Source organism: Cebidichthys violaceus, unplaced genomic scaffold (assembly GCF_023349555.1).
Source record: "Cebidichthys violaceus isolate CVI_PGR_0920_01 unplaced genomic scaffold, fCebVio1.0.p SCAF_4, whole genome shotgun sequence".
NCBI classification, from domain to species: Eukaryota; Metazoa; Chordata; class Actinopteri; order Perciformes; family Stichaeidae; genus Cebidichthys; species Cebidichthys violaceus.
Genome location: NW_027176594.1, coordinates 12,211,037 through 12,237,259, shown reverse-complemented (window position 1 = coordinate 12,237,259; position 26,223 = coordinate 12,211,037). Strand labels below are relative to the sequence as shown.

The 26,223-nt window shown below is 43.8% G+C and overlaps 2 protein-coding genes across 6 annotated transcripts in view; one reads left to right on the top strand and one right to left on the bottom strand.

Annotated features, from left to right (window-relative positions):
• Nucleotides 1-7: 7 nt before the first annotated feature.
• LOC137884651 (STE20-like serine/threonine-protein kinase) lies at nucleotides 8-25,061 on the bottom strand. The gene is made up of 18 exons (XM_068726526.1): nucleotides 24,201-25,061; nucleotides 22,573-22,737; nucleotides 19,891-19,939; nucleotides 18,975-19,124; nucleotides 15,783-15,855; nucleotides 15,418-15,612; nucleotides 15,192-15,273; nucleotides 12,938-13,069; nucleotides 11,366-12,130; nucleotides 11,151-11,281; nucleotides 10,389-10,512; nucleotides 8,987-9,166; nucleotides 6,997-7,126; nucleotides 4,961-5,085; nucleotides 4,637-4,828; nucleotides 4,385-4,510; nucleotides 4,181-4,294; nucleotides 8-2,014 (listed from the first exon to the last, which is right to left on the bottom strand). Exons 1-18 carry the CDS (start codon nucleotides 24,348-24,350, stop codon nucleotides 1,868-1,870), a joined length of 3,030 nt encoding a protein of 1,009 aa, XP_068582627.1. The 5' UTR covers nucleotides 24,351-25,061; the 3' UTR covers nucleotides 8-1,867.
• The window catches only part of stn1 (STN1 subunit of CST complex), a 6,561-nt gene continuing 5,373 nt past the window's right edge, over nucleotides 25,036-26,223 (top strand). Inside the window, exons 1-2 of one of the 5 annotated variants that reach the window (XM_068726528.1) lie at nucleotides 25,036-25,660; nucleotides 26,117-26,223. The exon at nucleotides 26,117-26,223 is cut by the window's right edge and continues 116 nt beyond it. In XM_068726528.1, the coding sequence (XP_068582629.1) occupies nucleotides 25,535-25,660; nucleotides 26,117-26,223 (233 nt within the window). In that variant the 5' untranslated portion in view covers nucleotides 25,036-25,534. Of the gene's footprint in view, nucleotides 25,668-26,116 lie in introns of all 5 variants that reach the window. The other 4 variants (XM_068726529.1, XM_068726527.1, XM_068726531.1 and 1 more) reach the window with 4 other exon arrangements.

Here is a 26,223-nt window from a genome sequence, read left to right as displayed (position 1 = left end):
ACTGTAGTACAGAGAAAAAAAAGTTTATTTACAGCACAATGAACATCAACATTACACAGCTATTCTAAAAGAACTCTTTTTTTTTTTTTAAATGCATAACGATTTCGATATGAATATTGTTTTCATTCAGAATGTCGTCCATTGACTCGAACTGAACGACAGAACAAGCACTTACAGTTCTGAACGCTGTGAACCTCCAATGAGGGAACGCGCTGCATTTCATATAAATAGCTACAGAGAAAGTTCTGGAAAAGGTGCACAATGGTTCAGTTATTAAATACCTTTGACTAGCCAATCATGAAGAAAATGAGATGATGGGATGAACCGCTTGCAAGTCCAGATGGCTTAAACCAGTCAGGTCCACTTGTCCTTTGCTTTTCAACAGCTGCATCAAATATGATGTCATTCACAATACATCAGCCTGAATAAAAGAAATGCTGAGGGCTCATGTTGTGTTCGTTTCTTCCAACACAGATGCAATCGGTCTGAAATTGTTAGCTTGCTTCACAGTCAGAGAGCAGAACAGGAAGTTGGCCAGCTGGCATAAAACTCAGTGTCAGTATATCCATTTATAAGGCTATTAGCCAGCAGGACAATACAAACAGCATTTCAATAAGAAGAAGAAACTCAATGTGATATGGAACTGCAGATTATGTGATTTGTGTGGTGCTGAACTGGAAGCTGTTCACCACAACAGAAACGCCTTCAAATGTTATAGAACTTCCAGAGTCAATGAACAATTGCATTCTTCATTGGTCCCTGAACACTGCTGCTACAGATGCATCTTTTTGTGCTTGACAATAATAAAGTGGTGGTACCTAAAAAAATAAAAGCAGACCCATTGGCAGGTACAGAAATGCTCGTTTGTGCCACCACAGTGCTTGAACAGTGATGCTCTGTCTCTACTGTATGCTGAAGGCATTCGGAGGAAAAGCCCTCACACAACATTTCGGCTGGAAAAGGTTCCTGAAGCTCGCTATGAGATCATGCATCATCTCAAGCTCTACTCATCACAACCTACAACGTCTACCACAGAGATATAGGATTCCTTTAAATATACGGGATCAAGAGTGATCTTAAAAACAGGATCTGTCACCTTCAGCAGAAATACATTCTATGTCATCAGTTAAAAATGATAAGGTTGCTGTTTAATATTTAACTAAATTTAACTTGTTCAAGTTATATAAAAATGCTTTTTAATCATGCAAATGTAGGGAAGCCCCGAGAAGCAAGTGAGAACAAGTCTGATCTCCAGTGTTTATGACAAAAGGTTTTCCCAAGATAATATTTCTGTTCGTCTGTGAAACAGAGTCGCTTTTATTTTTTTGGTGAGGGGAAACTTCGAAAAATTATCCTGTCAAAACTTTTTTACCACCTAAACTATCCCTCTAAGTAACCAACAGAAGGGAAAATGGATTGCCACAATATCTCTCGTCTTATTTGCTTCTCAGGGCTTCCGTACAATGTCTAAATAAGAAAAGAATTGAGCAGTAAATGATCATAAATTGCTGGAACTTTAAACAGATCAAATTCTACAGGCACCGGAGTCTTCATAAAAAACGATACAATCACAACAGGAAGGTTGGGCAGACTCCTTCATAACACTCCTTCAAAATAGCCGTAATAGTGAGAAAATATGACAACATGAACACAATGAGGGCGGGGCCTGCAGACTGAGGAACAAAGTCCAGAAACAGAAATGCTTCCCACAGCCTCCAACAGTTCTCAGAGGACGAGGGCAAGGCAGCTCGGTTGCGTCTGTACTGTGTGTGTGTGTGTGTGTGTGTGTGTGTGTGTGTGTGTGTGTGTGTGTGTGTGTGTGTGTGTGTGTGCGCGCTTATGTCCATGTGCACTGTGTGCAGGTCTACTAGAAACCTGTGGAGTGGACGCTGGGGATGGGGTAGAACTTAGAGATGCGGCTCTGGCTGGACGGGTTAAGGCACTCCGACTCTCCGCTCATCTTGAAGAACACTTCCTGTTCCTGCAGCTTCCTGGCAAACTCCTCCTCCAGGGCCTGCAGGGTGCACACAGAAACATGAGGAAAACTATTGAATCCGGGTCCTTTACATGCAGTAGTACAAGTAGTGTATTAGGCTCCAGCGGGTAAGGAGTGGGACAAACAGCCCCAGTACTCTCAGGAGGTTAACAGTGGTGACTTTAAAATAATGTGTTGATTGTGACTCCTAAAGTAAATCACACTGCTACGATCGGTCTGTTGACTTAAACCGATCAATGACAACACCTGTGTGACACGAAACGAGCCACCACAGGGAGAGAAGAAGACAAAAGGTATTTCTCTTAAAGGGAAAGTCTGCTGCCTTTTAAGTGGACTTCCAACCAGTGTTGATGTAACTGTAGACTCCAGTGCTGCTGTATTGACCCAGAAAGTGGAGTTTGCAGCTGAATAATGTGTTCTATCCACATCCAGCAGCGTCATGTGACGGGACAGTGACGTAAAGTGGGTGGGTGGAAGAACATGGGGTGACGGTGGGTAAATGGAGAGCAGGGCCATCCTTCAATCAGAGGATCGGCGGTTCGATCCCCGGCTCCGGCCCCACTAGTCCGCATGTCAATGTGTACTTGAGCAAGACACTTAACCCCAAAATTGCTCCCGTAGCTGTGCCTACGTGTGATAGAATCTGAAGTGGATAAAAGCGTCTGCTAAATGACTGTAATGTAACATGGATCTCTGGTCTCCACCTCGGAGCAGCCAGGAGGCGCTGTTCTCTCGGTAGCGCTCAAAAACACAGCTCGCTTGTTCTCTTTACTTGTAGAGCAAACTACCCAACAGCCAGAACGCCATCCCATAATATGCGGTACGAGGATACACGTCACTGTGTTTTGCTGACTCTGATATTCATATCTATAAAGTATACGCATGAAGAAACGCGGCGAAGAGAAGCCGAGGCTGCATGAGTCGTGGAGACGATGTGGTTGGCGGGGACACCGGCCGTCAGAAGCTTGCACGCAATGCATGCTGGCACACATAGGCACTGCTGGGGGGGCTCTGTGAACAGGAGGATTTTTTTCAATAAAAGGTTTGAATAGATTGCTGCAGAGGACCGACTATCAGGATCCTGTTGACCAGAGACAGTCTGAGGTCACGTTGTTCACTATAGTGTACATTCTGAATATGTCCGGTCAACGTGATCGGTTGACGCAGAAAAATTAAGCTCATTCCAAAAAAAATGACGTCGCCTTTTCACTGCGTAATATTCATGCAAATTAATTGCCCGAAAATAAGCTCCCCGTCGTGTAAAGGCGTTAATGCAGTGCAGGTTGAATCCGTTAGCTTTGAGATCCTTCACAACAGTTTTCTGTAAGATTAATTCTTCATACACAGAACAGAGAGCGTTCTACACATGCCTGCCGAGCTCTGAACCCAAAGCACGCACTTTATAAATACGAGGCTGACACGGCAGGCGGGCTTCTCGTGGTGCTTTTGAGGAACAGACGACAATTTCCAATTTCCTGGAGAACAAAGAGATGGGAAGTGATTTTAGAAGCCACAAAACTGCACTGCCAGTGAAGTAGTGGAAACTGAAATGGAAAGAAAACTTTGATGACTGCGCAAGTTTAAAAAAAAAGAAAAAAAAGAATGTAGTTTTTATGCAAACTTAATGTTAACTGTTGGATTTTACTATTGTTTTACACGCGTACTTCAGAGTGCTCTGTCTTTTGCTCTTATCTGTGCTTTTGGTAACGTGAGCAAATCATTCTAGCTGTGGGGGTGCAGCATCGGGTCAGGAGGGTGTTATATGTTAACTCACAGACCAGAGGTGTGCAAAACACAGACAGGAGCAACATGTGTCTCATGTCTGGACCACTGGTTGATCTGTATTGGAGTCCTTCACCAGTTGAGGACACAATGAGACAGTGTTGTCGTATCTCAGTACGTAATGAAGTGATCCCACGGTAACAACCGAAAAACATCAAGGAAATAATACTACAATAGATGACAGAACATGGACCTTAAAAGTCTTCCTCTCTTCATTAATCAAACCACAAAACCTCTTTGGACAATGTCAATGCAACGTATACATAGTTCTGTGTAACAAGACAACTTTGGCCAAAATAATCAAACCAGGAAATGGAATGTGAGCTCATGCCTCAATGTGTTCAGTTTATCACAGTCATTACTCTATGACACATATCTTATCAGGAGGAACAGATACTGTACCTTCTTCCTGGGTCGTAGTTTCTCCCTCCACTCCTTCAGCTCCAGACTGTGCTCCTCGTCCAACTCCTTCAGCTTCTGGGTTTCGTGTTCAATGAGCAGGTGGCACTTCTCGTTCTGAAACGCACACAGGGAGGGGGTGTATGAAGCACGTTTCCATGTCCGGGACTGCGTGTAAACAGCAGATCACAACCGCTTCATCTCTACCTGTAACTGCTGAAGCTCCCGGATGTTAGCGTCACACTGCAGCTGCAGGTCTCTCATCTGGTTCTCATGTTTCTGATGCTGATGGAGCCTCTCGTTCTTCTGTCTCTTCTCTTCCTGCGCTGCAAACTGGAGAACAGAGACACCGTTAGGCTTCCGGGTTCTCATTCTTTTAAAGGAAAGCGGGCTACGGTTTTGGTCTGACTAAAGGGTTGATTTTATTTCTGGCAGATTACGCTTGGTGTTGCCCGTCACCTGTTTGACCTTCTCCCTCTCCTGCTCAGGGGTGATGAAAGCCCCGGTGATGCGGAGGCTCTTCTTGAACATGGCCATGCGGGTCTTGGCCTCGCTGCGCTGAATCTTCGGCAGCCTGGCTCTCTCCTGCGTCTGCTTGTTCTTCATCTCCTCGATCAGACGCTGGTTGTAGCGCTGCATCTGCTCCATCTCCTGCACAGGCCACACAAGCAGAGACACAGAACATGGAGGGAGCTCACAGAGAAAGTTCTGACAGGAACAGAACCAGGTTGGAGGAATAATCAGAGAGCTAGATTGAGGCTAAGTGTCTGATGCAGCCGGTACCTTCTCGTGTCTCTTCAGCAGCTGATGCCTCTGCATGAAGTACTGGTCTTTGAGCTGCTGTTTGAACAGCTGGTGTTTCTCCTGCAGATGGCGCTCTTCCAGCTCCCACATGGCAGCCTCCCGTGCTAGTGAACAAAGACAGCTAACTGATCAGTCTCCTCAACATTACGCCTCTTTCTGTATTTCTAGATGCTCTGCAGTGAGACGTGCAGCGACAGCTGTGGGCTGAAGTTACCTCGATCGCAGCAAACACCTGAATGCTTGAGTTTAACAACATCAACTTTACTAATGAGATTTCAGCTTTTAAGCTCTCAACTATCTCAGTGTGTTTTCCCAGAGAAAGCCCTTGACAGGCTCCTAACGCACAGTTACGCCTCAGTGAGCGCTTCTCAGAAGTGTTGTTTGTGCAGCATATTAAGCACAGATTAAGTCCCGGGCAGCGCTACCTGCTAAAAGGCTGCAGTGGTGTCGGTTGGGCTGAGAAGATCTCAGACTTGTTTACTGCTCCTCTGACTCCCTATGAATGAGATGCTTCCATTCTATGCTGAACCTTCTGCTACCACTCTGAGAGGATTGGACAACACTTAGTGTTGACCTGCCTGGAGTAGGACATGAGGAGTTATACAAAACACTAAGAAACATTTGCACATGCCATGTGATTCTGATCTCATTTCTTAATGAAACATGGGGCCTCATGCAGCAACAGTCTCTTCAATCTCTCTTTGTCCTCTATTCAGAGAAAAAAATAAGAGAAGTAACCTCCAAACAGACCAAATGTTCTTAAACATCCAGATTTGCTGAATGATGAATCATAGAGATCATAAATTGATTATTAATATCATTAGCATAGGCAACGCCCCCTAAACACTATATAAGGGCAGCTGTTGTGCCGTGTGAAAACAAAAGGCTGTGAGAAGAAGTTCAGCTGAAGTTAACGGAGGCGTATTGTTGAATTAACTTAAAGTAAACCTGAGATTGTCCAGAGCGTCGGTACTGAGGTTACAGGAAAATCAAAAAGCAGTACGGAAGCCATTTAAAAGATGAATTATGATCAATGGACCAATACTACAAGCCAATCACTATAGTCACTCTAAAACAGCCCATTCATCTGCACACACATCCCAAAAAAATATTCCACACGGCCGGAAACTAACGTCTTTGACTTTATTATAAACTGTTGAACTGAACATGCAAGTCAGAGTTATAAATATATGAATCTGGAACTAACCATAGATAATGTAGCCGAGAGCCTTTTTTATTTTTTTGAAAGAGAGAAGTGAAAGTGAGAGGTTTCTCACCATATCAGTCTGCTTCACTTCTGCCGCCTCTGCATTGTATCTTAGTAAGAGAACATCCAGTAGGTGTGATTTGGTGGTTTACATCATTAGGATATGTTCTATTTATTTAAAATGGGCTGTTCTGAGGTTTATAAGTGGCCAGGGTTGCCTGTTACATTGTTAAACACCACTCTTAGAAATGGTGAATGCTGGTGCGTGTTCCTGGGGTAAGCAGGGTCTAAAGTGTGCAATGAATGGATAATTTCGTGGCTGGATCATTTGCAAGAGAGAACATCAACGCTGGTAAATAAGACAAGTTAACAGAAGGATTTATTTTCCTGCTGGTCTTGTATTGTGGTGTTTTGTAATAGACTCCAGAGAAACAAACTGAAAACAGGTCTGATATGACGTGAACACAAGTCATCTGCCTGCTACAAAATCAGCTGTTCACCGGGACCGCAGAGGTTTAGTCATATGTTCAAACCCTCTCGCCCAGAGAGAATCATGTGTTGAAGGTCTTTTTCATGAAGTGGAGAAAACATCTGAACTATCGAAGTATTCGGAGCCCAGTTAAGAACAATGGTTCTGTACTGAAAAGCTCTGTGTGGCTCTCAACAGTCAAACAAGGTAAGTACAGTCTCTAGAGTTGTCTGACGGTGTGGACACTCACGGGTGGTAGTGTAACCACGGGAACGTTCCATCTCACGTGACATGAACACAGCTTTACCTGACTGACAGTAAATCTGTTATTATTTTCACCTCGGAGCAGCTGCTGCTTGTGGTTGAGGCAGTCTCTCTCGATGGTGGCGAGCTCGTGTTTGTGTTGCTGGATGATCTTCTTCAGAGCGGTGTCCAGATCCTGCTGCTGCTTCTGAAGAAACTCCTGCTCCTGGACGGAGGAGGACAGAGATTACAGGTGAGGCTGCTGAGAGACCCACGGAAAGTTATGATAATAATAATGATGATGATAGAAACAACAACGACAATCAACATCATAATAATAACAAGAATAAATGTTCGCCTCATCAGTGAGACACTTCCACACAGAAACCTTGGACAGAAAGCTTTATCCAAACATTAACCTGGATTGGCTTTATAAGGGCGTGCGTGTGTGCATGCTGGCCTACAGGCTTTCTGCCAAGTTCACCTCAGGCTAAGCTCAGCTTGAGCTGAAGGACCAGAAAAGTAACAACAGGTAATAAAGAGCGTTTCACCTGCTTGTTGTCACATTAATCCTAACCTTACCTGGCTTATCTCACACAGAGGAATTAGCTGTCATGTAGCGCTCAATGATAACACAGGAAGCACCATCAAGGTTTCTATTGACACGTCTCCAAATGTCCACAATTTACCCAACAGATCTGAGCTTGGCATGTTCTCATGGGAAAGGTAGAAAATAAGGAACAACCTATAAACCGTGAGGCCATGGGCCACTACCTCGTACGGTTCTGAACCAAAAGAGAACAATGACCCTCACTCATGAACCACACTGGCTTGATTTAAGAGAACTTGCTGTATTGTGAATGATCTCTTGGGTACAAACACAGTCGCAAGTGGTCCAGACCTGTCCTAGGAGTCATTGTCCTCATTCCTCGTCTTCAGCAGGTCCCTTAATTCTGTTAAAATGAGAGACTTTCCTCTCTGGATCTCTGAAAGAAGGACTTCAACATAGGACATATGGGGCAGGATGTGTAGCCTTATATGGCATTACTGGGTTGTTAGCTATGTTAATTCACTGTTCTTATGGACGCGCTCATTTACACACAGAGGTCTCTCACCATGTTAACTCTGGTCATTCACACAGTTATCTGAAGTTCAGAGTTTGCTGAATCTGACGTGGCTCACTCGTACGAGTTCACCAAACAGAAACAAGGAAGAGAAAGAGAAGATAATACCAAAATGTTCTCGCATGAGGTCCATTGTTTGTGGATGAAAAGCACTACAATTTACAGCATTTCATTGTCAGCAGTAAACATTTCTTTCTGTGATTTGTTGATGGCATGGCACCACTTTATGATTTGTGTAGGCCTGTGCTGATGTATAGAAAAGGTGTGTGTTGTCGCAAGAGTGATGAGTCATGCTTTAAGAGGCCAAACTCCAAATGTGAGGAACACATCCTGTATGGGAGCGTTGCACAAGGACAACTGAGAGGACTGAATCATGACAAGGGCCACTCCCTGTGGATCACAGTGCATTGCCCTCCTAGACATTGCTCTAAACACTGCACAAAAACACACACTGAACCTGTGAAGGGGCACTGCACACTCAGGGAGGAAAAGGGAAGGAAAGTCCTGGAAGCTGCACCAAACAGCAGAAGAAATATGTGCTGGATAACTCTGTGCATGCTATCCTCACATAGTGTGAACAAAAGTCAGAGAGGAAGAGCTGAGAGGAACAGGGAGTGTGCGTGTCAAAGCTCAAAACTCACAGCAAACCGGGGCCCTCATGACCTCATTCGGCTGGGCTTGGATAATATCCTCTTTAATACGTGTCACGATAGCGTTGGTCACATGTTTTGGACTTCCTGTTTGCCCTATGTCAGGGCAGGCGTGAGCAATAGATAGAAACCAAATGAGAAACAAGCTGTGGATGGATTAACACTCCGTGGCTTGTGTGTGTGTGTGTGTCGAAGTATCAAAATAAGTCACTATAAATAGGAAGTGTACAAGCTATCCCGCCCTGCTAAGGGCCTACATGTGGGCAAAGGGAAGTGAAAGGACATTCCACGCGTCGTGTGGAACATGCTAACCTCTTTCTTGCGGTTTTTCAGCATGTTCTGGTACTTGGACAGCTCTTTGTCCTGCTCAGCTTTGATGCGCTTGGCCTCGTCCCTGAGCCGGTTGGTGTGCTCCTGCTCCAGCCTCTCGATGGTCTGCTTCTGCTGCCGCTCCAGGTTCTCCACCTCCTGGTCGTACTGACGCTTCTTACTCTGTAAGGCACAGAGGGTCACGTCATGTCAGTGAAACAAAGAAGCAAATTATGGTATTAAAGAGGCAGCAGCGTGGGAGGGTCATACAACATTAAGCTTACAACGTTAAGCAGTAGCTCTAACAGACAGATGCACCAATCCATCGGCAACGGATTGATACCGGACACACAAGTGCCGCCTGATACGTTGACACAAAGTCCAAAGTAAGCTGTGGAAGAACAACCTTTAAAACCTTTTTAGAAACATACAATTGAATTAAAAATAATAATAATAATAATTGTCTACTGTCAATTACAGTCCTTTAGGAATCGGAATTGGCAGGTGAGGCTGACATTTGCAATGGGTGCATCTCTACTTACAATAACCTTCGTTATGTATGTTTTAAAAGGAATGCGAGGCAGCCAACACTTCTATCTATCTAAACCCTATAGAAGCTTTGAATGTAAAGGAAAATACCACCGCTACAGCCCTAAAAGGTACTAGCAACAAGTAATGACAACTGACGGGAATCCTTCACACAGTAACATCAACAGTTTGCCCTTCACTAACTGCCAGGAAAACCTGGATCTCTGTGCAGTGGAAGAAAACACTCAGATGAGTCATCCTCTTTCACCCTTTTTCCTACATCTGGTAGGTTTTTACTTTTGTGGAGGCTCCATTTAACCACCACAGAGTGATGTCTTTTTAGACACAGCCCTGTTTCTTCTGCTTCTAGCGTTCCTAAATCTCAAGATGACAAAATGTTCCGTTACACAACAACAACTTCACCATTCGTTTTGTGAACCTCAGCATGAAGTAAAAAGTGCTGAACCACCTCCCGAAAAAGTGACATTGGAATGCAGAGAGACACATTCATTTCCATTTTTTCTTATGGAAAAGTAAGTCATATTTAAGTTAAATGAGGTGATTGGCCGGCCGGTCTTTGAGGTTTAATGTGTAATTCATCTTAATCCAGTTGTTCCCAAAGTGGATGCAGATTGTCAAGCTAAAATGACATGCGAGTTTCATGGTGCAAGCAGTCAGAAATAGCAACAGACGGAACACGTGAGGAAACGTTTATAACAGTTAACGGACATGACACTTCTGAGACTAACAGACGAGCTGGAGAAAGAATTCACTACAGTGAAAAATATTTGGTGGCTGGAGGATAAAAACTGCCGTTTGGTCGGATGCATCCGAGCCATAAATCTGAGCCAGGACTTTTCCGAGCTGAGTGACTCACCGTGGTCTCCTGCTCAAAGCGCCGGTAGATCTGTTCCTTCTGCTGCTGCAGCTTGTTGCTGAGCTGCTGCTGGGCCCTCTGCTCCTCCTTCTGCAGGAGACGCAGCTCCCTCAGCTCCTGGCGTCTGGAGAGGAGGAGAGATAGGAGGGTAGTGGCAGAGGAAAAAAGGAAGATGTTAATTCTGTGTATTGTTTTGGCATAAAGCGGGTCAGAGTGCATGACCTCTAATGGAGTTCTGAAATGGCCAGATGAACTCCTCACAGTCAGTCAGGAGTGAATAACGCGGAAACCGCCTCATTGGCCAGAGTTAAAATGACGCTATGTCCTTAAAGCCTATCAGTGCGGAGATGCTCCTCCTGTCATCACTGACGTTGTTGAATCAGGAAAAAAACACGGTATAAAACATAACGACGCTGCCGTATTTACGCCTAGATGACGTTATGTTGAGTGTTGATGAAGCGGCTACAAAGTTAGCAAAGCCCATCACCGAGTGATCCGAGTGCCATTGAGAAAACAAGCATTTTAAAAGTTATTTGCTTGTCGTCTTGCAAAGAGAACCAACAAAACATGAATTCAGACTTTTTACAAATCAGCATTATTATGTAGTTATTTCGGCACCCATTTTTTCCTGTGTATTGCAGTTAAATCACAGCAAAATCAGTTTATTTTGTGTTCATACAGCTGTAGTAAACAGCCGACGTGGTCATAGGGTTACTAGGCAACCTGTTTACAGTATATTTGTAAATGAAGGCAGGCGAATACCTCAGGAACCTCATCTCCTCGTTCTTGGTATCATTGTCAGTGATGATCTTTGATGTGGTCACGCTAACTTCCACTCCATCCACAATGAATTTGCGAGTCTTTTTCAACGTCTTCTTCTGACGCTTGTTGTCCTGGAAAAGAAGAAGAAAGAAGAAGAGTTCATGGATGTTTCTGTAGCTATGCAGATATCTGAGTGTGTGGACTAAGAGGGTTACCTGTATGGAAACAGATCCCGGCTCTTTTGTTTTGGACAGAAAGCTTGAGATGGACAGATTGAGGTCTACGCTGCTGGTATCTGCAGCTGAGCCGCTCCCCGAGTCTGAATCTCTCTCTCTGTCATCCTTAGCTTTGTCTGGAACCGTCTTCTCATCTTCTGCATTCATCTTCTCCTTATCTGTGGGGTTCTCTCCATCCTCCTTCTTTGGGACGACGTTATCTTGCTCTGGTAGTGTCAGTGTCACCTTGAGATGTTTGTACCGGTCCTCCTCCTGCTCCTCCTCCTCTGCTGGTGTGTTTGACTCCTCCACAGCAGCTTTGTTCCCCTCCTGAGGAGCCGTGACCTCTGAACCCTCTGTGCTGGCCTGTGGATTGGCTGGACCCTCCGACGTGTCCACTTCCTTTTCATCCTCCACTGCAATCTCCAGCTGCTGCATTTCCTTGGCAGGTGCCTCTGGTTGGGTCTCTGGTTCTGGGGAGGCAACATCTCCTCCTGCTTCTGGGGGCTTTTCCTCCACTGGTTTCTGTTCCACCTCTCCGTCCTCATCTGGAGTGTTTGAAGTCTCCTCAGCTACAGGGGCAGCAGCCTCCTCAACAAAGCTAGTGTCCACCACATGGTTGGCCACAGGGAGCTCAGTGGGTGTGGGCACGGACACAACCGGCTCCGCCTTCTCAGGGACTGATTCCAACATGGAGGGAGAGAGGGGGATCTTCTCATCCTCTGAGCTGGCAACGCTGACATCAGAGGGGGCGCGTTTGTGGCCCTGAAGCAGTGGTGGAAGTGACAGTTAAAGAGATTAGGATTATTAGTTTCACCTTAAAATACAACACAACAGAGTGCACGAATGACCAATACCTATTAATCCATCACTTGATCAACAAAAAAATGAATCAGCAAACGGTTCTGATATGACATATTTCGAGAACAATTGCCCAGTTACTTTTCTTTGTGTTGTTGGAATATATCAAGAAAATAATCAGCAGGTTAATAAAGAATGAAAATAATTGTTAGTTGAAGCCCAATCACTGTATATAAAATACTAAAATGTTTTAAAGCTGGGTTTGAAACATTAATATTCAGACATTGGAATTGGAATGTAAAATAAATATTCAAATATTCAAAATAAATATAAAATAAATAAAACAATGCCACACAACCAAAACAACAGACTATTTGGCTCTGTAAATATAAAATGTGCAAATTCAGTGCAATGTCTTATAAGTCTTATAATGGTAAGGAAAGCCTTGGTGTTTATTCTGACATCATGTTGGTGACATTCCTAAACAAACACACATGTAAACACAATGGGCTACCTCGATGTTGAATCATGAATCAGCAGAAATGATTGAGATCATGTCCATGTATGGTACGATAACTTAATAATTATAATAATTATTGTGAAAGGCCTACTTATAAAAGACTGGGTGACAATTTACTCACATACTGCACTGAGAAGGAAATTACTAACATTAATTTTTTAAATGCTGATTAATTAACTTATCTCAGCTCTAGAAAAAATAAACCACTAGCAAGTTGTTTTGCAAACAGATTTTTGTAAATGTTTACACACCAGGTGGGCTTCCGTCTCTTCCTCCTCTTCTTCCTCTTTGTGGTCTTCAATCTCCTCCGTGACTTCAGCCTTTGCTTCCGCTATGAGCTCCCTCAGGGGCCTGCTGTCAGTCACGCTGGACACAAATGAATGCTGCGCAGAAGACAATTCACAATAGCATGATTAGTAATCAAGGTTTCATCTCTATCTTAACAGTGTCGTAACATTTCAGCCGCTGCAATAACAGCCCTTTGACATAGTTGGCAGCAAGTAGTGGACACCCCGCAGACAACTAATCCCATAGACTTTGAGATATAAATTGCTCACAGTATAACTGTTTCTGGTTCTGTTTTGACCATGCAAGACACCAGATCCAAAAAGGACACTAAACAATACTGTCTTTCCTGCATCCTTCTGTTACTCTCCCTCTGGAAATAAGTCGATCAACTTCTTTGTTGTGTACAAAGAGACTACACACACACACACACACACACACACACACACACACACACACACACACACACACACACACACACACACACACACACACACACACACACACACACACACACACACACACACACACACACACACGTCCTGACCACCTCACCTTCTTCGGCTGAGAAATCTGCTGCACATATTCTATCGCTGGCCTGAGAATATGCAGCTTCTTCGATATCAAAACCTTCATCGGCGGCAGACCGCTATGTTGAATTTTCAAGCCCATCGAGTCTTCCTCTGTGCAGAACAATCCTTTAGCTGCAGCGTTGTAATGTGTTTCCTGTGTGTGTATGTGTGTGTGTGTGTGTGGACGCGTCTTTACTGCTGCTCTGTACATAAGTGGCTCTAACTCGACAAGCACCTTAAACCCTTCAAAAGAAAAGCTGCACTGCTGACGTCAGCGTGGGCACAAAGGGATGAGCGTCAGTCTTGCCAGGACACACGGTTCATTCCCTGACACGGACATGTCCTCTAGGACTCTGCTGCTCACACTCTGAATGGCAGCTGGTACATGGGTACGGGAAGGGGAACGAGGATTATCAGTAATAAAGTTAAAATAAAGGTTTAAAAAAATAAACAAAATAGGCCGTGAACTAAGGGACTGGGAGAGAACAAAGAATTTAAATCTTCAATTTAAATAATGAATTATATATTTTCATTCTGTTCTTTTCATATATTGAAGTGTCAGCTAAGGAAGTCTGTGTTAAGTTAAATTCCCTTTTCTGTATTGTTTTTACATAAACCGGAAACGTTAGCTTGCACAGCAGCTGGATTTTCACGAGGTCACGTGAGAACAGGGTCATCACATGAAAATCAAGTAATGCCTTTGCTTCCTGTGAGGAGCTTCTTGGCAGCTAGGGGCGGGGCTTAGGTGTGTGTGACACGACATGGAGAGGAGACTGTTGGTTGTTACCAATGGCCGCTCCTGAAGAGGTTAGTGTAGACGCTGCAGTGTCATCAGTTCTATCACTGGAGAGTATCTTCATTGGAAGAAGAGCAAAGGACGACACTTACGGCTTTTCTACATAGAAAAGACTTGCTTTGGTAAGAGTTTGATTGACAGATGCACATCTGCAAACTCATAAGAGGTGAAAAAGGTGACAATCACCGAAACCCGAAACCCTGTCGGGGGCTTTAAAATGTAGCATTCTGGTGTACTCCGAGAAGAAAATTAAGTGATAAGATATTTACTTTAAGCAAAAAACTAATTTATTATTCAGTTATTATTCCGTATTTCAGCTCTTGAACCCTGTTACTGTATGGCTTAATATTATTAAGCCATACAGTTCAATTGTTAGAATTGTAGCCTATCGTCTATTTGCAATTAATATGCATTCAATCCAGGTCAATTATTTAAATTAAAATGATGATCTACTCTGGCTAGCTTATCAAGAGTAAAATAATAGCTGTGATTTAACTGCAAGCTTCCAATCTATACATTGTGAAGATCACGACATCACCTTTTTTCCTTGTCTCACTCCAATCTCAGAAACGCTGGCTGGCCAGTTGACCCCCCCCCCCCAAAAAAAAAACCTCTACGGATCTACACGATTCACATGGATGATATATTTTGATTGAAAACGGCGATTTTCGCTGAAAAGCGTCAAGTTTGCAGGTATGCAGATGGTTCGTCAAACAGTATGTGTCCTTTTCCAAACCGCTTCCAATGACGGCTTCTCAGATGGTTCTGACGGGTCAGATTATAATAAATGGACTTTGTTCCAGTGGAACCAATGCTTACAGACATTATCCCTGACTGAACTGAAAACGTTACCTGTAGCAGTTGAGTGGGGTTCCATCTGTTGTCCACATGCTTGTCCAAACACCGCTTTAAGAAGTCACTGAATTCTGGGGACCTTAAGAGTACAAGAGGTAAAACAATAAGACTTAATAAGACAATAAAAACATGTAGTACTCTTCTACATCAAGGATCTCTGCATATCAAGATATGATGTAGAGTTATGCTAAACTAATACATGGCTATTGAACCAGTGACTCACCAGCGTGACGGCTGCATCAGGGTGGGAGGGTCCGCCTTGGCTATTTTCAGCAGGACTCTCATGGGGTTCATCTCGTGATTGGGCGGCTCAATCTGTGCCAGCTCTATCAATGTGACCCCGAGGGACCAGATGTCAGCCTTGAAGTCGTACGGACGGTCCTTGGACGTCTCGCACATCACCACCTCCGGAGCCATCCTGGAAGGACAGAAGGAAAGTCACTGATAGGAAATGTGGAGTCAATGGATACTTGTTCTATGTACAAGAAAGACAAACTGATAGTGAGTATTAGATTCACTTTCATCAAAGAACTGAAGAAAGGGTCGTCATTGACTAGGAAAACATGTTCTGTTTGATATTCAGCTCACCAGTAAGGTGTCCCAATGAAAGAGTCTCTCCTCTGCAGGGTTTTGGTGTTTTTGGCAGACACACCAAAGTCAGCTGGAAGACAAGGCAAACCAGGTATTTGTCAGAGGGACACCACTGTCATCATTTATTTACCAAACTAAATAAAAACAGTGCCCTTGAGCAGCACAACTAATAATCTCATCAGTGCACCAAAAGAACACAAAAGAACACGGCCTGAGAGGAAACCATGTGCTGTTATAACGTTGGGTTTATGTTTTGCATGATGACATCATGCCTCGTCTGTGTGGCGTGAGAGTAACAGCTCATCCCCTCTGTGTTTGTTACATCACTGGACAGAATGCTGTGTGTTACTGAGCCTGGGCCATCCACCAGAGTGACTAATAACCCTCTAAGACCGCTACGTCACCGCATCTGCTGTCTGTTTACACACTGAGCAACACCTGCTATTGTGCATGACGCTCAATCATTATGATGTCTGGCATGCAACAGTAAAGGCCTTTGCCCATCAAGTCTGCATTTTTAGTCCAAAATGTTTCAAAAGAAATCAGCTTCATGTGTCAATCACGTTTACTCACGGACTCTGAAACTTTCATCTGTCATTAAAGTTTCGGGAAAAACATTTTGTCTTAAGACTTTGTCACAGTTAGCTTGTTTGACAGTTCTTCTTTTAAAGGTTCATTCACTGATCTCACACATCAAGTTCAGTATTATATATGAAAACAGTAGAATAGCGTCTTATCTTGTGTCCTTTCTGGCTCAGTGTCCCATCAACATGGGTCATAAACCTCAGACACTGACACTTTCCTCTATCCACTCACACACTGACATGTGCCCTTTGTTCAAAAACAGCAGACACATAGACAAAGAACAAACGATTAGTTAAACCGATGGTCAAATGCTATCGAGTTGCATTATGGGAGTTGCTAAGGGTTAGATCCGTGCTTGAGACGGGATACCTCTGCTGTTTCAATTCTGATGTCTGGTTTTATTTAATTTAAACTTATTGATTACATTTTTACTTAATATTCTATCGTCTGTTATTACTGGTGTAAAATAAAACAGATTTGACATTAAAACTGTCACATTTCCTTGACATTTTCTGTTTGGTTACAGCTTGGGTGTCCTTCTGGAAATCTTACTTCACACAAGAAAGTCACCACATTCTCTCTTGAGCCTGTCACATTCATAGAGTGTAATGTCATGAAAAGGATCACATGAGCTGCTAAGCTCGTTGCATTGAAAGTGTGTCAAAGTGCTAACGTTGGTTTTCTGCTCCCCGTGATAGCACATGATAGACCGACTGAACACAGAGCTTCTGTTGGAGAGGCCTGTGTGTGTGTGTGTGTGTGTGTGTGTGTGTGTGTGTGTGTGTGTGTGTGTGTGTGTGTGAACCATGAGGACAAACACTCGACTCAGATTCATGTGTGAGAGCGGCTGTAAAAGGATGGATCACTGTACAGCAGGTCAATCTTGAGAAAACGGCCAAAGGCACAGAGACTTGATAGAATGTGAACTCATTCATGGTTTGTCCCCTAGAAAAGTAAAAAACAAAACTTGCATAACTGAACCAGGAAAATGTAGTATAAGATAGTTTACCCTAGCTTTTTACTTTCTCCTATACCCTATATGTACAGTTGTGGTCAAAAGTTTACATACACTTGTAAAGAACATAATGTCATGGCTCTCTTGAGTTTCCCCGTTATTTCTACAACTCTGATTTTTCTCTGATAGAGTGATTGGAACAGATACTTCTTTGTCACAAAAAACATTCATGAAGTTTGTTTCTTTCATGACTTTATTATGGGTTAACAGAAAAAGTGATCAAATCTGCTGGGTCAAAAATATACATACAGCAGTGCTAATATTTGGTTACATGTCCCTTGGCCATTTTCACTTCAATTAGGCGCTTTTGGTAGCCATCCACAAGCTTCTGGCAAGCTTCTCGTTGAATCTTTGACCACTCCTCTTGACAGAATTGGTGCAGTTCAGTTAAATTTGATGGCTTTCTGACATGGACTTGTTTCTTCAGCATTGTCCACATGTTCTCAATGGGATTTAAGTCAGGACTTTGGGAAGGCCATTCTAAAACCCTAATTCTAGCCTGATTTAGCCATTCCATTACCACTTTTGATGTGCGTTTGGGGTCATTGTCCTGTCGGAACACCCAACTGCGCCCAAGACCCAACCTTCGGGCTGATGATTTTAGGTTATCTTGAAGAATTTGAAGGTAATCCTCCTTCTTCATTATCCCATTTACTCTCTGTAAAGCACCAGTTCCATTGGCAGCAAAACAGCCCCACAGCATAATACTACCACCACCGTGCTTGACGGTAGGCATGGTGTTCTTGGGGTTAAAGGCCTCACCTTTTCTCCTCCAAACATATTGCTGGGCATTGTGGCCAAACAGCTTGATTTTTGTTTCGTCTGACCACATAACTTTCCTCCAGAAGGTCCTATCTTTTCTTCCTGATCGTGGCAGTGACAAAACAGTGCCATGCACTTTATACTTACAAACAATTGTTTGCACTGTTGCTCTTGGGACCTGCAGCTGCTTTGAAATGGCTCCAAGTGACTTTCCTGACTTGTTCAAGTCAATGATTCGCTTTTTCAGATCCATGCTGAGCTCCTTTGACTTTCCCATTGTAGTGTTTGTGGGCGTTTGTATCCAATGAGCCCTATTTAAATGGCCTCAGAGAAGTCACCAGCTGTAGTCACTCATAATCACTCACAAGAAGTTAAGAGGCCATGCTATGAAGCTCATTTCATTGACACAACTTTCTAAGTCACCAAAATTGCTAATTCATGTTGCTGTATGTATATTTTTGACCCAGCAGATTTTGTCACTTTTTCTGTTAACCCATAATAAAGTCATGAAAGAACCAAACTTCATGAATGTTTTTTGTGACAAAGAAGTATCTGTTCCAATCACTCTATCAGAGAAAAATCAGAGTTGTAGAAATAACTGGAAACTCAAGAGAGCCATGACATTATGTTCTTTACAAGTGTATGTAAACTTTTGACCACAACTGTATGTATGACACAGATTACAGTTTTCATGTTTGTGGGATTGTCTTTTTGGAACCATCTATGGATTGAATCATATCCATTCTGGGTATGATGGGAGACAGTTTGAGACAGGGTCTGTAGCTGTACTTCCTGGTGATAACAGAAGGATTTAACTTTGCCCTTACCCAGCTTGACGTCCCCATCCAGCGTGAGGAGGATGTTGCCAGCCTTCAGGTCTCTGTGGATGATGTTGTTGTCGTGGAGGTAGACGAGGGCCTGCAGAGTCTGCTTACACACCACCCTGATCTGCGGCTCTGTCAGAGGTCTCTCCAGTTCTACAGGCACCACACAAAGACGCATGCTTACAATTTATGACTGGAGCACGCACACATGGAACCTAATCATAGACAGTTATATGAGCTGAGCTTCATTCACTGTAATAATGAACGAGGAATGTAACGTGTATGTGGTCTACAGAGGTCTTTAGATGTCTTAAGGCCTTTACACACCTGGGGTGCAACCAATAAACCACAATTTCAACAAAAGGGTTGAGTAAACGGAGTAGTATGGATGTAGCCATACAGGCAGGCAGAGGACCAACTACTAGGATCCTATTGACCAGAGCCACAGTAGCCTAAGCTACTGTAAACTGTTTTATTGAGTGAATATGAGTTCCCTCTGGCAAACAGTTACAGTGTATATGTCTAGGGCTTTTATTGTGAAAGGTAAGAGAAGGAGTGGATCTGGTCAGCGCCGTCATTGTCAAGGTTGAAAGGAATAATAAAGTCTTGGTTTGGACTACGGAGCCTCCATGTTGTTGTGCTATACAGTGTACAAACACTGATTGGTTGATGCATTTATTTGCGCTGCGAATGCTCAGAAGATTAAAAAAAAAACAACAACGTTGCTTTTTCGCCACATAGTATTCGTATCCTGTAGGTATTTATGCCAAAAACAACTGCTCCAAAGTATATAAATTGATGTGCAAATTAATCACACCAAAGAAAAATGCTCTGGGTGTGTTAAAGCCTTTACACTAACCTGTTTAGTGTTTAGTGTTTGACATTCTAACCTGTATCCAAAGTGAAAGTGCTGACTCACCTAGCATGACTGCATCCACAGCCCCTCCAGCACAGAACTCAATGAGGATCTGCCAACGTAGGCACAGGGAACACAAAGTCAATGTGGTTTACAACACACGTTTATGCATGTACAACAGCATGCATCAAATAACCTTTATCAAATGTTTTAGATTATTTAGAGCTACAACAACAACAATGTGACACAGAGGTGAGTGCAGCAATGCTGTGGTTGAACACAGCGCTCTGTCAAAGCTGTAGTGAGGTCTGGAAGGTTCTCAGGTTCAGAGAGACATGCATTGTATATGTACAAAACTCAAAAGGGACTCGTCACCATGTACCATACCTACTCACTCACTCCACTAAAGGAGGTTGAGAATGAACCTCCACCCAGCCTGCATGAATGAAACATACGGAGCCCTTGAAGGCGTTTAGGAGCTTTCAGTACGGCTGTTGCTGTAAGAGGATTGGCCCAGTTAGGGGCCACATTGTGGAAAAGGTTTCACACAGCTGGTAGGTCGCTAGCTAGCTATATAGCCAGACCTCAGCCTTATTCTGTAAATAGGATTAAAGTTTCTATGGACGCAGCACTTGAGGCAGGAGTGAGTATGATCAGTAGGTAAGGGAGAGCATCTGGTGCAGAGTGTCTTTATTGAGCCCATGATCCTCTACACTGACATTTGGGGAACATTTAGCCAAATGTCACACATTAAGGAAGAGGAAGTAAAGGCCGCAATTCTGCTATTTTGCAACCATTGAGAAACTAATTGTGGTTGATACGTTGGTTAAGGCCCGAGCTTATGTTACAGGGTCAGCCTGCATTTAAATTGGCAAGTTACAAAATCTTCTAAGAGCCTATTTATAAAAACTAACTTTTCATCAAGGATCAATGGCATTCCATTATTCAGTTGAGCTTTTCAAGACTGTTCCACTTACAACAACAAAGCCCTTACAGAACACACAATGCCTGAAGTCTCAGAACGGTCTAGGCTGTTCAACACACACACACACACACACACACACACACACACACACACACACACACACACACACACACACACACACACACACACACACACACACACACACACACACACACACACACACACACACACACACACTTCTAGTGTTTCTCTGCAGGCGTGCTGTTGTGTTAACGGCTCTGCTGTTCTACAATGGCCCCACAGTGGTTGCTCACCACGGGCCCGGGCTTCCTCCCTCCTACACACAAACACTTGGAGAAGTGTGCACCCACAGATTTACTAATCCATTCATGTGGCGCACAGAAGGAGGATGTGAGACTATATGTGACCTCACCTACCTAAGCAACATCACTAGAGCCTTCAAACTATTGCTGTGCAACTGAAACTGGAAACAAACGTCAACGGGCGACACATGCAGTTCTGAGGTGTGCCACCCCCCCACCCTCCCGGGGTTATGTGGAATGAAGCCTTTCATCTCCAGGAGGAAATGTCCTGGACACTCTCTCCTCTCTGATCAGGTGGTACACAGGCCAAGATACAAATCAACAGTCAACCTCCATCAGGCTACGGCCATTGTTTGGAGGACAATGGGGAGGAAAAGGGCCGGGCACTGAAATGAAATACTCAGGTAATCACCAGAGTGTATAAAGACCCCACTGTCTTCTAAGATGCTTGAGTACTGACTCACATGAGGGAATGGGGTACTGGCTTCTGGAGTGGTTAAAGATTCATTCTACAGGAAAGAGGACCAGCATGTAATCTATCTCAGTCACTGAGTTCCTCTCACACACACAGTTTATGTATTCATGAACACTTCCCTCATGAGTCTAGTGTAGAATCCCTATCTGCTGACACAGGTTTGCTCCAGGGCTGAGGTCACGAGAGCCCAACACTGATGCCCCTGGTGTGACACCTCAAACTCAGACTGTGTGTTGAAAGGAATGGAATAGACAAACTAGTTTCCAAAGATAACAGATGACCACATTTTAAAGAAGGGCTAAAAGTGAAGAACAAAGGCATTTAAAAAAAAAAAGCTCAAATCAACAGCGACTGGATTATAAACTGGTGTGATGATTAACAGCTCTAAAAGCTGCTCACGTGAACTTTGGCCTCAAATGTGGATAAGAATACTACAGTAGGAAAGGAACTTTCATAAAGCCTTGCAATAATAGCACAGTCCATCTATTCTCCTCCTCTTATGTGGGGCAGCAGGCTCAGCAGGGCCTCTAGACGGCCCTCTCATCCAGCAATATCTTCCAGAGACGTTCCCAGACCAGACAAGACATATAACCCCTCCAGTGTGTTCTGGGTCTACCCCAGGGGACGTGCCCGGAACACCTCTAAAGGGAGGCGTCTATGAGAACCCTGATCAAATGTTGAACCCCGCTCACCCTTTAACGTGAAGGATCAGCATCTTTACTCCGAGCTCCCTCTGGCTGTCCAGCCACAATATGAGGGAAGCTCATTTCAGCTGCTTGTATATCTCATTCTCTGAGGTGAGGGTCGGAATGTTGATGGACTGGTGAATCTTCACCACAACAGTCCAGGTTCATCACTGCTGATGCCTGGTCCATCTCTCTGATACTTGACCTCACCCAAACCCGGAGGGAGCAATCAAATAGTACAGTGATGCAGAATCAATCCACATGTTCCCCTGCTCGAGTGGTAATACAGAGACACTGATGACATTGTCGGTCCAGAGAGCTCTTCCCTCTACTCACCCACAGTTTGCTCTCAAAATAGAAAGCGTCGAGCAGTTTGACAATGTTTTCGTGGTCACAAGAGGCCAGGATTTCGATCTCCACCATGTAGTCCTCCAGCTCCTCCTCGGTCTTTGTGTCAATAACTTTGGCTGCAGCTAGAATTCCCGTCTGTTTGTTTTGAGCCTGTAGGAGAAGAACGTTATCCGACATTTGTATGGCCAAAGCACAGTTATTCAGGTCAGTCTTAATCTTTCTTTCCTTGTGCTCTGATCTAGTTCAGGATGAACACATGTAATGTAAGACTCAGAAAACTTGGTTTATGTTGGACTTAAAGTTGTCTTGACTTTAGACCTGGAACAAACACCACTGAGAGGATCTAAACACATGAAATAAACCTGCTTTGCTGTAGGTCTGAGTAAGTTAGACGGGTCTTGTTAAAGTTTCTTTTGGCTTCTCTGCAGCAGGATGTGCTCAATGTAGTCACCGCTGCGATATGGGATGCAGCCATTTCCTGATGACCTGCCCGTGTTGCGCGGTCAGCCATACACGCCATTCAAAAATACATACACCCCCCCATAATCTACTCATGGGTACTAAAGCAGACAGCTTGTGTTTCACTATGAATCAACAGCGAGGACTATCCCAGTGATGCATCAGTGCAGCAGGGCATTATACAGCTCAGACACAACTCTGCAGTTTACTATTCATAGATCTCCTTCAGCTTGAATCTGGAATGTCACCGTTGGACAACTATGAACTGCTTCCATAGAATCACAATGAAGGATCTGTTTTGGTACTTTTTCTCCTTTCTTCAACAGTCGGTCTAGTTCACGTAAGCCCTGCCTGTTGGAATGCTGGGAAATTGACAACATGTGATGAAATCATTGTGCAAGACGATTAGGCTTAAATTAAGTATAATACTAAATAACGCCCCATTTAAAACTCTCGGGTAAGTCCAACTGTTTCAAAGTGTCCAAAAATAGCATTTGGCACTAAAGAGCCAAACAGTCCATGTAAAGTGCGTTATTCAGCCACAGTCTTCCTGCTATCAGACCTGGCCCAGCCCTGCTGTGTGACAACATTTACTGTCGCTCATGCAAATGAAGCACTCTGGCTCCAGCAATGCATTGGGGTCAAACCAAACAATGGCTCGATTTAAAATGATGATGAGGGGGTTGCTTTGATATTGGGTCAGCTTTATGAAAATGTAAAGGCGGAATTATTCAGCTGACTTCTTGGAGCTTCTAATAACAGCTGAAGAGTAGATATGAAAAAGGCGTAGCCATGGCTTATATCTGTACGTATATGACAAATGACGTTAAATTGTGGTTAATTCTCAGCTTTACCGGTCAGTGAGACCAGGTAGTGAAGAAGTCAGTTTCCAGCAATGAGGGGACTTGATGATATTTGGATGTCACATATACACAACCTTCATAGGGAGAGGGGTGAGACAGGTATGTGTGAGGGACTGAGCAGTCCTATTTAACACCACCTGTGCCCCAGTGCAGGTGTACTGTCTGAGGGGGACCCTGCTGTACCTTGTGTCGGGCCTTCAGACAGAGCACTGCTGGGTACAGAGAGGTTACAGGAGAGATAGGGGAAGGCCACTCACTACAAAGAGAATCTCTGAAGGAAACATGCCTTACCTTGAACACTTTTCCAAAGGCTCCATCTCCCAATTCACCAATGATGTCCCATATTTCCTCTGGATTCTCATCCCTGCGCACGTGCTCATACTGTTTCTTCTTCTTTTCGGTTCCCAATTTAAATATTTTACGGAAATTAAAAAACGACATGCTGAACCCTAGGTCCTTCAATGACAAAGTTGACAAAGGAATTCCACTTTAAAGAGCCAGAGTAGTGTCGCGTTCCTCGAACACTTTTAGAGACTTTAGCGTAAGTCTTTGGAGTACTATGTGTGTCCCATTTGTTAGAAGTACCCGCTTGGAGAACGCAGTACGTTAGCTTTCATAATAGTTCGGATCTAAACCTAGCCTAGCCTTTGACACCGTTTGGGCCAGTCCAGAGAATAGCTCTTTCTCTTCGGGTCATTGTTAACCCCTAAATGTAGCTAAAGCTCACAGTAAACATCTGATACACGCCTGAAGAAGACTTTATGTTTATGCAAAGTAGTAAGTAGCTCGTCGTTGTTCCAACTCCTGACGACCCACTGGCCCGAAAACCCTGTGAGGCTCTTTCTCAACCAAAAGAAAAAAAAGATGAGTAAGGCGTCCTCCCAAGTAGTTGTATTCCACTGAATAATTCATCAGTTTCCTTCAGGCTAAACACGGCTACAGTTGGTCTGTACGCTAACATGGGCTAAAACGGTAAAAAAAAAAAAGGAAAATAAAACGGTCCTCGTTCCCTTGGTGTGAGACAGGTTTAGTAATCTAGCGGATTTAGTGTCTGTGCGCGTTCCCGAGTGCGCGCCGCTGCGGTTCTTTCTCTCCGTTCCCCTCGTGTTTGACACTTGGCGGGCTAATGTCAGTCTCCTGCTGCCCTCCTCTGTATGGGAGACCAAACGCAACTGATGGGGGCGTTTCAACCTTCCACGACTATACTGTAACGTATTTTCATCAAGAAAATTAACCCGTGTACTACCTGTTTATTGTAGTGTTACTGCGTCAATCTGCCACCATCTCCCCCAAAAACACTTCATTCAGGTTTCTTTGTGTCCCTGAAACTACATGTCCCATACTCCATTGCGAAAAACGACCGCGCCGTACGGACAGTAAAATGCCAATAAGACTCTTTCAAACATAAATATTTTAAGGCTAGTGTGCAGCTGAAACATTTCTACCATGTTGCACGTATGTGTTAACGCTACAGAGCCACTGTAAATAACAAACACCCATTTAACAGAACTCAACAACACGTCACGTGACCAATGTTTTGGGTTCCTCTCAAGACGCTCCGCGGGAGCTAGCTTACTTCGCCGCCAAAGGAGAAGTCAAATATCTGCCTCTGTTTTCACCATGAAATGCAGCCAGCTACGATGGATCCAGCGGAAGAGCCCCCGTCGATGTTGTGGGGACTGGACCCGATCTTTTGTGCCTTCGCCAGACTATATGTCAGGGACATCCTGCAGATGACAGAGTCCACACAGGTGCCAGGTAGTAACAGCTAGCGTTAAGTGTAGAAACACCAGGTCTTTCATCTACTGACTGTACCCTTGGTCTTTGCATTTTGAGCCTTCACAAGGAACATTAGCTATACGTCCGAATATTTGTGCCTAACAGCAACGTGAAGTGAACACAACAAACACTATAGCTAAACTAACCAACCAAGCTATTTACAAACTAATGTCAGGTAACGTTATTCTAAATGCGACGTTAGCAAGTTAGCTAAAGTCAACTAATTTGCTACTTTGTAAATTCGTTGACAACTTTATGAGACGTTTTTATTATGTATATGTTTAATGTTTCAATTCATTGACCATTTGACATCAGTATCCTCCCTGTGTGACTTGTCTCGGTGATTGACTCACACCTGATGTTGACAATGACAATAACTATTGCTTTGAGATTATTATTTATGTCCTGCATCCACCCATGTCTCACAGGTATCTACTTCTACAACTTACATCCGATCTATAAAGTTGATGTCCTCGGGACGGTGGTTTACAAGAGAGAAAGAGAAGACTTCTTCTGTTATGGAGGTAATCTCTCT

Coding starts and splice junctions, on each gene's coding strand:
- LOC137884651 (XM_068726526.1), bottom strand. CDS start 24,350: ATGTCGTTTTTTAATTTCCGTAAAATATTTAAATTGGGAACCGAAAAG. Junction 15,274..15,417: donor CTGATGCAGCCGTCACGCTG/GTGAGTCACTGG, acceptor TGTACTCTTAAG/GTCCCCAGAATTCAGTGACT. Junction 2,015..4,180: donor AACTACGACCCAGGAAGAAG/GTACAGTATCTG, acceptor TGCACCCTGCAG/GCCCTGGAGGAGGAGTTTGC.